An 11,287-nucleotide genomic window follows, 5' to 3' on the forward strand; every position below is an offset into this window, starting at 1 on the left:
TGCTAGAGTGGTTCTCCAGGTTAAAGAGCTTGCACTACAATGCACATCACTTCTTCCTTCATGGAGAAAGTCTCACCACGAAAAGAAAATCAGTTGAACTAAATAGTTTTCTTAATGACAATAAAAATTGTGAATTATATAAGGCTAATGCATTACCTCTCAGATATTATTATCTTTATTATATGAAAATATGGATGTTGATCCTAACAATGGTTGCTGTCCATAGTTATGAAGGAGAAATGATCTGTTGAATATTTCAACTATAGAACAAACTCATACTGTTTCTGCAAGATTTGAAACCAGTTTGATTTCAAATTTTAAAGATATGAATTAGCCAAACTTACTTATTTGTCTGATATCCTCAGTAATTTTAATGATTTTAATACTTCCATTCAAGGAAGGAATGACAAATGTTTTTTATGAACAAAGATCAAAAACAAAAGTTAATGCTTGGATGAACAGAGTTTCTACAAATTGTTATGACATATATCATGATTTAACAATTATCAGTAGGTGGTGATCATTTTGATATTGAATGTCTGTGAAAACTTATCACCAAAATCTTATATAATTGTGTCTAATTTAAATTTTGTTTTCTGTCAAAAGAACATTCATGCATAGGACACTTATGGATCCAGATCAATTTCTTTCATCAAATGTAATTTCAAGTTAACTGTAATTTTACACAACAAATTTTGGAACTGCCAACTGATGAAGGAGTGAAGATTAATTTTGAAAATACTGCATCATTTTGTTTATTTCATATGAAAGTTAAGACTTCATATCCTGAGCTGGCTGAAATTGCTATAAAACATCGTGTTTTAAAATTCATGTAAATATTGTCTGTGAGATTGGTTTTTCAAACATGAGTGTTATTTAAATAAAACAACAACACAGAAAGAGTTTAGATATACATTATCCCTGGAGGTAGCATTATCCTCTGGAGACAGATTTGATGAGTTAATAAGCAAGCAGCATATTAAAACTTTTAACAGCTGCAAGAACAGTGTCCTTTTAAAATATACTTACAGGTGTTTCTTATGGGGAATTGCTATTTTACTCGGTTATTATTGCAGAAAAACCTAAATTATGAATGTAATAACTATATTAAGCACCTATATACTCACTTTTAATAAACAATTACAATTTTCTTAATTTTTTCTCTTTTTATGTTGTATTTGTACTTACTGAATTTATTAAAATTAATTTTATATATGAATTTAATAATAAATGTTGAGTTTGTTATTTTGTTGACTTTTGATCACTTCATTATCTACAGATTCATTTTATTGTATTTTATAAAAATACTGGTCTTTGGCGGGTTGAAAATTTTTAAAAATTGGTCCTTAGAGAAGAGTGGGTAACAAATTTCAGTAGAGAATTTGGTGATTGTGTGACTACAGGTGGAGTCATTGAGACACAAGGGAAACATAAAGTTTTTGAGTCTCGTGACTGAGAAAATGAAGCTCTTTGGACTCAAATAGGGCGGTATGGAGGAGGATCTGGGCTGTGGTGAGAGATGCTGGGTTGAGCTTGGACCATTCAAGTGTAAGATGATGGTAGAAAATTCAGATATAGGGTCCAACAGGAGACTGGAGCTCTGGGCCTGAAGCTAAGGGCATGCCAAAGAGAGGTGCAGTTGAGTCATGGAAATGCCGAGACGTTAAAACAAAAGAGAGAATGTCCTATGAGATCTGTGCACCTATATTTTATCCCATAGTGACTTCAATAAAACTAGTTTATACTTTCCATTAATACTGTTATTCTCTACCTAATTTAAACTTTTTTAATATTGAACAGGAGAAAGGAACAGAAAATGATGATGATGATGATAACAATAATGATAATAAAATAATGACGATATAATTATCAATGATAATAATAAAAACAAATCCTGATGTTCCAAGTGCAGTTTTTATCACATAAGAAAGTAAAGGTACAGAGGGGTTAAGTAACTTGCTGAAAGTCACTTAAATAACACGAGGTAAAGTTGAGGGTTGAATTTAGGAAGTTTTGGTTTCAGAGTTTGTATTCTTACCCATTAACCACGAACCACCAACTATGGTGAGGTGAACCTTGCTCAGAATCATTAACACTAAGCCACACAATGTCTTGGGAGCATATGTGTCTCCCAGGAAAAAAACAAAAACCTAAGAATCAAAGCAAAAAAACCACTTCTCTTTCTCAAAGCCTTCTCTAAAAAGTATAAACGAATGTCTCTCAAACCATAATGTGCATTAAAATCCCCCTGGGGACCTTGGTAAAATGCGGAATTTGACCAAGCATGTCTGAGGTGAGACTGAGCTGACATCTGTGGCCAATCTTCCTCTTTGTTTTTGCTTAAGGAAGATTAGCACTGAGCCAACATCAGTGCCAGTCCTCCTCTACCTTGCATGTGGGTCGAAATAAAAATAAAGGACAACATTTTCTTGATCTCCTCTTTTTATTCTGTGGTAGGGCAGGTTTGCATCTCCCAACTCACCTTTGTGGGTGAGAATTTTATTTTCGTTTTTGTTATTTTTTGAAAGACAGAGATGGAGAGATAAAATAATGAAATAGTGTTAAGCTATATGAGATGATGAAAACCAACAACAGAAAGTCTATAATTTAGCAGATTATTTTGAGGGACCTGAAAGCCCTTTATCTCCGCAGCATCACAGAGAGCCACCCTGACGGACCCTACTGACCAGGGGCACCGGGGACAGGAGGGAGGAAGATGTAAGAGGATGAGGGTCCCTGTCGCCAGCAGAGGTGAACTGTGTGATTAGCCCAAAAGGTGATGGAAAAAGAAGAGTTGTGCTTCTCTGGAACCTTCTGGTTAAGTAACAACCTAGTCAGATGAAGATAGAAGAGTCGGGCTGGCATCTAGTGGCAACAAGAGGTAATGGTACAGAGCATAGAAGCCAAAGGCCAGAGCTTTGTCACTATTCATTGTCTCAACCTTTGAACATAATAATGACTTCAGCTCCCTGTATTTGTCAAGATCTTTCAGTTATAAGTGACAGACTATAAGCCAGATTAAGCAAAAAGAAAAAGGAATTTATTGACCGATGGAATAGGAAGGATGGGACGAGTGAGAATTAGCTCTGCTGGAACTAGGGTCAAATGATAACCACTCCCTCTCTTTCCCTCAAAAACATGCCTACCTCCCCCAAACTCTTGGCTCTCCTTCTCCCTCCTTCCATTAGCACGTGGGCATTTTTCTCTTCTGATGAAGGTGGGCTTCATTCATGAGTATGAGGTAGAAAGCCTCAAAGAGCTCTGTGTCTGTGTGTCGGGGATATTTTCTCTTTTGCTCATGTCTTTAAGTGAGATGAGTGGGGCAGGGTATGACCTTGCAGACAAGCCTGCAATTTGGGGTAAGTTTAATTTAGGGGAGTGTTAGTAAGCCCACTTGGCAACAGACCTTAGAAAAACGAAAGGTGACTTGAAAAGGTCAGCACAGAGAGATGAGCATTCACCACTTCTTTCATTGTTATGTTTATTTGTAATAAATGTGATATTTGGTTCTCCATTAGTTTGATTCCTTTGTTTTCAATTTTGTTCCAAATTTGGGTGCAGCATAAGGGTGTGTTATTTATTATACACCCTCAAATTCCAAAGGAAATAGTTTTCAGAATTGAGTAGTGAAAAGAATAAGCAAGTGTAGTACTCTGTTACCTATTAATCACATTTTCCATACTTATCAAATTTAATGTGAGGGCCAAATTCCCTAAAGAGAAGAGAGAGAGAGAAAAAAAAAAGGTTAGTAGCATAAGGACAGGGGCATTGATTCACAATACCTTATCTTCCAAGAGAAGGCCTGAGAAAGGGAGCTGCCTTTATGATTCCCTTTAAACCCATCTCTTTTCCATTCCTGTTTATCACCACCACAGTCTGCACATTCCTCCTCTATGTCTTGATTATTCAAAAAGTGTTCTGTGAAATTTTCAGCACAGAATCTTTCATCCCCTAACCCATGCCCTTTTCAATCTCTTCCCATTCAACATAGCAATGCCATATTTTTCCATCACAAAGTAAAAGATAATCATAACAATAATGTTATGCATAACAATTCACATAATTCACACTCTCTGCTCAAATTCTCACTAGGTTTACACTGCCCATACACTATAGTCTATTCTTACTTTGGCGTTTAATTTACTGGAAGTCCCGCCTTTGCCTAACTCTCCACCCCTTTGTGAAACTGTTCTCTAAATGCGTAACATTCCTTTCAACGCAATTTTTCTCTTTATTATTTCTCTAAAGACATTACACATTTTCTCTATTGCAAATGATTTCGCAAGCAGTGAGCCCTGTGTTGAGCATCCATTCTATTTTCTTTTGCATTTTTTTCTTTAAGAAACCTTTAACTTTCTCTTCCTTCAAAAGACTTCCCACCCTGACCCCTATATGGGGCTCACCTTTGATGTGTATCTGATCTACTCTCTTCGTTCAGGGTTGCAAACATACAAGCAAATATAATGCTCCTATGAGCCAGGCTGGTAAGATACGTAAGTGAAGTGGGCCCCCTTCACCACAACAGAGAGGGGGGAACTACAGCAATCTGGAAGGCCAGAACTCCATTTGGATGGGCAGCTACTCCTAGGCAGCTGTTGCTTACTTCTTGCACATGAAATCCTAACTTACTATTATTATAATGTTTGACTTTTCCTTAAAAGTTGAAAATCTATACTTTAGGTAAAATCTGATTTTTTTGTAATACTGTCAACCACTTCAAAGTTACTAAAATACTGTTTTGTTTGAACAAAACCAATTCTGTTTTTTATGGTCTATTATCATCTTTGTATGCATATCTTCTTTTTGGCAAATAAGACCACAAACTTCTGAAGAGTCTGGGGTCTGTTTCATATAACTCTCTATGTTCTTGGTAGCTATTATCAGGGCTCTGCACTGAGTAGGCTTGGGGCATTCCTTTAAGGTTAGTGACTACGATTCTGTATAGATTCTGACCAAGACTAGCATTCTTCAGTTTTCTTTTTTTTTCAGAGGATTTACATTGTTCATAAATTGGGGGCATCTCTCAGGATTGTGAGTCTAAGTTTCCAGGATTTTTCTTCAAAACATTGCTAAGAGCAAAGACAGGGGAATTTCTCTCCTCTTCCATCACACAAAAGAGCATAGGCACTGTTCTTTTTGTCTCAAGATATAGAAATGGCATGAACGCCAAGTTTATACATGCCAAGTCACGTCGGGAATTAAAGCAAATATACAGGCCACAGCACCACCCCTGCCTTTGGCATCAATGTTCTCCATATTCCAGAAATAGATATGTTTGATAAGAACTGTGCTCATATTGGCTCCAATGTTACTGAACCGTTTTTGCTTTTTAACCAGCAGGGCCTCCTCATTTATTCTTGGATTGAGAAATAACTGCTAGACTGTTCATAGCACATCTGGCAGACTTACTAGGTAGGAAGGAAGGAAGAAAGAAAATAACAAAAGACGGAAGGAAATAGTTCCTTCCATCTCTTCCCATTTCTACCAGGACAGCTCTGAGGCATGATCTTTGAGCTACTGAGACTTTTTCAAGTCCCCTGGGTAAGGCTGGAAGACATCTCAGAACCACCCTTGTGGGAAGTTGTTGGGTTGTAGCCCAGCAGAGGATCAAGGCCCACACTGTACCTTTGCATCAACCTACATTACTTTCCAGAAAACCAGGCCACTGTGCGTGAATTCCTCTTAGACTGCTCTCTCTAGGAGTGTGTGTCCAAAACCAGAGTGTGCAAAAAGGCTTATGTAGAAGAGCTAAGAAGACACTTTCGAATGTCTTGCCTAATTAGCCCCTGCCTGAAAAACCAACATGAACTGCCTTAGAGAAGAATGATAACGTAATTTAGTTATTCTACATAGTCTGGTAACACTGATGAATTCTCATTCATCTTTCTTTGAAACCAATGGTAGCGATTTGGTTAATTCACATTTTTCCGTTCCCGTAAAGGAAAACCTTTAAAGGGCATTTCAATCATCCTCCGAGTCTAGTATTTGCTCTGAAGATGAGCAAATATTTCCTTTATTGGACCAGCTTCTACATCCTGTTTCTTTCAGTGCTCAGCAATAACCCTCACAGGATGGGAACATGATGCTGGAAGCCCATGAAGACTCTTGTTAAAGGGAGATGTGCGTTAAAGAGCGGAGTTAGCTCAGCAGACTTTGGATGCTCAAATCAGTTCCTGGGAAGTAACCGAGAAGCCCTTGGAATATCCTGCCTGATAGGAGTGTCTTTGTAATCTTGGGCCATGGGCCAGGCCAGACAGTTTATGCTTCGGTGGATGCCTGCTTTTGTTCACCTGGGGTCCTGAGCTACTGTATCATTTGAGCTGTGGGGCGGGGGTTGGGGAGGGGCTGGAGACTAAGTAGTTGTCAGTCATGCAGATGCTCCTTGGCTAGGGTGACTGGCCCCCAAGAAAAAGCCTGAACACCAAGGCTTTGGTGAGCTGCCCAGGTCGGCATACTTTGTACATGTCGTCACACATCACAGCCGGGAGGATCAAGCGCTGCCTGTGTGAGTCCACCGAGAGAGGACAACTGGAAGCTCATGCCTGGTGTCTCCCAGACTCTGCCCTGTGAGCTTTCTGCCTTTGCTGACTGTAATCTGCAGCCTTCCATTGTAATAAATTGCTACTACACGTAGAACAGTGTTTCTGAGTTCTGTGAGCCGTACTAGTGAATCATCAAACCTGAGGGTAGTCTTGGGGACCCCCAACACAGAAGATCTTAATGGAAGAATGATTGACAAGACGCGAGACTGATTTGTAAAAACAAGTTCAAATGGAGCTAAAATATATCATGAGAAATATTATTAATTTTTTAATCTAAATTTGCTATTAAATCTATATGAAAGGCAAAAAAATATTAAAAGTTGACTGTCAGTTTTTATCCATGTAAGACCACATAACCACTTTGTTACCCGTGTGTATATCTACCCTGTATCTATATCTGTGTCTATGTCTAATCTGTTATCTACACCTGCGTCTATGTCTATGTCTATATCTATATCTGTATCTTTAGCTATATCTCTTCATATCTACCAAGCAACATTTATGGGTGCTATTCATAGGTATATCAACGAGACATGGTAAAGAAAATTTAAATGATTTTTTTTAAAAATGCATTTCTATTCATCCCTTGAATGTAAACTATAAACCGTCTACTAATATGATCTCTGTACAATTCTGGCAAAATATCATGTAAGCTTTTCTTTCTTTTTTTAATGAGTCAACTTTGAATGTTAACTAAATTTTTTAAAATGACTTTTCACTATATATGTAGTCTGTCCCCAATCTTTTGTGAACAATAGAGACTATGTTAAAAAAAATCCCATGCATCAATAAATCCAGTTCCTTGGTTAAGATTATTTGAAATTTCTGTGAAGAAATATAGAGAAAAACAAATGGCATTTTATTTTGAACTTACCACCAATCAATACAAAGGAAACACTCATTCTGGTAAGTGTGGCCATTTGTAGCACAAACATATGAAGTTACATCAGGACAGGTTGACTCATAAAGAGTATCCACTGGGTAGTACATTTTACATGGGGGCTGCAAGTATCAGAAAATGTCACGTGAACAACATTTGATAGATACTTTCCCATCTATTCCTGGCCTGTCACTCCTGCCCCACATAGAAATAATGTCAAATATTACTAGTCAATTGATTTTTTTCAAAAATTTCCTCTGCTCTGGGCTTTGGTCAGGCAAGTTTTTTTCCTACTGCAGTGTCTTCACGCAATTCATCATTTCTTAACGCAATTAGCATTATAATATCCCAGCTTAAACCCAAATGCAAACTTTTCATTTAAACTTGGAGTCCCAATGCCAGTAACTCACAATAAGAAGTTTGTGAGTAGAGGTATTTATGTGTTTGTGAACTTCTAGAGGACAGGGGCTCAAAGGTAGTTGTTAAGAGTGAGAGTCCTGAATTGAGACAGGGAATAAATCTTGTGTATACCACTGTGTAACTTTGTGACCTTGAGCAAGTGACAGGTGTTATTTCACTTAATGCTCAAAGATGTCTTTTACTATTATAATGCTTGTACTATATGGGAGTAAATCTAAGCCTGGAGAAGTTAAGCTACATGCCCTAGGTCACATAGAAACCTGTCATTCGACTTTACCACTATGAAGTTTTAGGTCTCTCATGTTAAGAGAGTGATCAGATTAGAATCAAAATTCAGAACAGAGAAATTTAAATTTACCTTAGGCCATTTAGACATGTCGTGTGGTTTGAACATTTCTGCAAATAAAGTACAGACACAATAGGTTAAAAGAAATAGTTCTCCATGGAATATGATTTCACCCCCTGAAGCACTGACTGAGTGAAGAAATACAATTTAATTACTCATTTGCACAAAAGTAAACAAAAGAATTTATAGCAACAGAATTTGTGGGTGGCATCTCTTTGTTAAATTATCTATCAATTTATTTATTCTTTCTTTAATTTTCACAGTCCTCACTTCATTGAGAGATTTGCTGTGTCATTGACGAATGAGTCAAAACCATTTGGAGTGGTAGGCATAATTTGCAAATCATATTATTTTCATTAAGTTACTTGGCTTTCATTGACTTTACTTTCCTCTTCACTACAATTGGGATAAGTATACGCATTTTAAAGTTTGCTGTAAAAATTAAATATGATATAGTAAACAAATATTAGGCCAGTTCCTACCAAGATGCTAAACTAAAGAGGATATAAGAGTGATGATGAGAAAACTTAGGAGTCCCTTGGCTCAGGGGAGACTGAGGGATATGGCACTGGTGTGTGTGAGGAGCAGTGGTATTGCCTGGGAACAGAAGATGACCAGTTGTGGGAGAATGATTAAGAACAGACGTATCATAGTTCTGCTCTTCCTTATCTCTCACTATTAGATGATATTTAAAATATCTTAGAAAATTCTAGCTTTCCAAAGTTAGAATTGCCAAAGTTAGAAGAGAAAACTTGAATGATGTTTAAAAATCTTCCCACAAAAAAAAAAGACTACCAACCTTTCCAGGAATAGACTATGCCGATCATATATACACTGTTTTAGAAAATAAAAAAGATGGAATGCTCATATCTAGTTCTAAAAAGCCAGAATATTTTAATGATGAAAGCAGCTGGATATAGTTGTGAGAAAAGAAAAGTAAAGGCCTTCATCTAGTAAATATAAAATAAAATAATACATGTATAATAAGAATAAACTTCAAGTGGATCAGGATCTGAATATAAAAAATGAAACCATGCAAGGATTAAAATACAACACCACCAAGTTCCTCTTTAATCCTAATGTAGGAAAGTCTTTCTGACAATGACTCATTGCTCTCAGTGCAATAACAGAAAGGACTGATACATTTTATCACATACAAATAAGAATGACTTCTTCATGGGAAAATAGAAACATAAACTAAAGAGATACCTGATAAACTGGGAGAAGATATTTGCAACATATATCACAGATAAAGGGTTAATACACCTAATATATAAAGAACACTTTAAAATTGAGGGGGAAAAATCAAAAACCCAATTGCCAAATAGGTAATATACATGCATATACAATCCACACTCCCCCAGGCAAAGATACAGAAATGGCCCTTAAATCTGTAAAAGTTATTCAACCTCACTATGATAAGAAAAAGTCTAATCAAAAGTATACTAAAATACCATTTCTCACCTATCAGATTAACTACTGAGCGAGAGATGCTTTCATATACGACTTGTGGGAATGCCATTGGTACAACCTTATGGAGCGAGTTTGGCAATATCGAACAAAACTACATTTGCATACACATTTTACTGATCAATCCCAGTTCAAGAAATTTGCCCTGAAGGTACACCTCCAACAATATAAAAATACGTATGCATAAGGTTATTTATTGCAGCATTGTGTGTAATTGCAAAATATTGGAAACAAACTGAATGCGTATACATAGAAGACCAGTTGGATAAACTTTGGTAGATCCACTCAATGAAGTTTTGTGCAGTTGTGTAAAAGAACGAGGTAGATCCTTGTGAACCGACATGTACTGATTTTCAGCATATTTGTGAATTGGGAAAAAGCAAGATGCAAACAGGTATTTATAGTATAAGGAGGAATAACGAAATGTACGTATATTTGTTTATTCGAGCAAAAAGAAGCATAGGAAAGATAAAATAGAGACCACTGAGGTTGGTGACATACAGGATGACAGCAGGATTGGAGTGAAAGAAAAAAGGTGTGGAGGCAATGACACTTCTTTAAATCTGAATTTTTGTTCATTTTGTTTCATTTTCTTTATGGTCTAAATAATTTTGAATTGCCTTTTTGATTTTTCTTGACCGATGTGTTAATGTAGAAGAGTGTTATTTAGTTTTCAAATACAGGAATTTCCAGAGTAACTCCTTTTTCCAAAAGTGATACCCAATTTGCATTGTGAAGCCCAAAGAACTATGTTTCAGCAAAACATTTCCCATTTCCAGTCACAAATTACTCTTTTTCTTTCCTACTGCTGAAAGAAAATCAGGTGTTTTTCTCCCAAGACCTATAAGTTTGCTTACCTGAAAAAACAGTATGTGCCAAAGTGGAGGATACCAGGAAAAATACGGTCATGAAGGCAAAGGCAGCCATTTGATCTCATCTAATGTGCTGATTTGGCCAGGCCTGTGAAAACGCTCAGAGTTTATTCCTAATCTCTTGCACTGCTGGCTTTCCAAACATGAAAGAACCCACTACCCTGAGACGGTGCCATTCCCATAAACTTGCCCGTGGTGCTCTCACATCAGCCTGGTCTCCAGGGATTCAGACCTGAGAGGGCCCTTCTGCTCTAAAGAGGGAAAGAAAACTGTGAAAATAACTTTAATTTCTGGCAGCAGTGAGGGTACAATCACAGTCCAGGCTTGGAAGAGGAATTCTGCTCAGGGATCTCACCAGGGCTGACCCCAGGCATGTTACCTATACACAGATTCACCCTACAGTATATCATCCAAACTGGGACACTCATGTTAGTGAATATGGACACTCTGAGAATTTATAAGAATCCTGAGATAACAAATGTGACCTGGGGACTGTCCTGGACAATCAGGGACACATCACCCTATGACCCCAGTGGTTTGATTCCCTGGATGGACCAGTTTGTCCCACACTGAAGTCCATCATTTCCTAGCTAAGTTTCTTCTTTCAGAACAGTTACATATGCTCAAATACAAATTTTTTTTTAATTTTATTTATTTTTCTCCCCCAAAGCCCCAGTAGATAGTTGTATGTCATAGCTGCACGTCCTTCTAGTTGCTGTATGTGGGACGTGGCCTCAGCATGGCCGGAGAAGCGGTG

At 37.3% G+C, this 11,287-nt stretch overlaps 1 protein-coding gene across 1 annotated transcript; it reads right to left on the minus strand.

Moving 5' to 3' along the window:
* Positions 1-3,663: 3,663 nt before the first annotated feature.
* Positions 3,664-10,585, minus strand: LOC101403013 (serine protease inhibitor Kazal-type 13-like). Its single transcript, XM_014794411.2, has 4 exons — positions 10,516-10,585; positions 8,201-8,238; positions 7,417-7,544; positions 3,664-3,712 (listed from the first exon to the last, which is right to left on the minus strand). Exons 1-4 carry the CDS (start codon positions 10,583-10,585, stop codon positions 3,664-3,666), a joined length of 285 nt encoding a protein of 94 aa, XP_014649897.2.
* Positions 10,586-11,287: the final 702 nt, after the last annotated feature.

The sequence above is a fragment of the Ceratotherium simum genome, chromosome 4, assembly GCF_057802395.1.
Source record: "Ceratotherium simum simum isolate JZ-2026a chromosome 4, ASM5780239v1, whole genome shotgun sequence".
Classification (NCBI taxonomy): Eukaryota; Metazoa; Chordata; class Mammalia; order Perissodactyla; family Rhinocerotidae; genus Ceratotherium; species Ceratotherium simum.

Excerpts from the sequence above, each read along its gene's own strand:
- LOC101403013 (XM_014794411.2), bottom strand. The coding sequence starts at position 10,585 with ATGGCTGCCTTTGCCTTCATGACCGTATTTTTCCTGGTATCCTCCACT. Across the intron at positions 8,239-10,515 it reads GGCACATACTGTTTTTTCAG|AAATGTTCAAACCACACGAC; the intron begins GTAAGCAAACTT and ends CTTTATTTGCAG. Across the intron at positions 3,713-7,416 it reads TTCCTTTGTATTGATTGGTG|GGAATTTGGCCCTCACATTA; the intron begins GTAAGTTCAAAA and ends TCTTCTCTTTAG.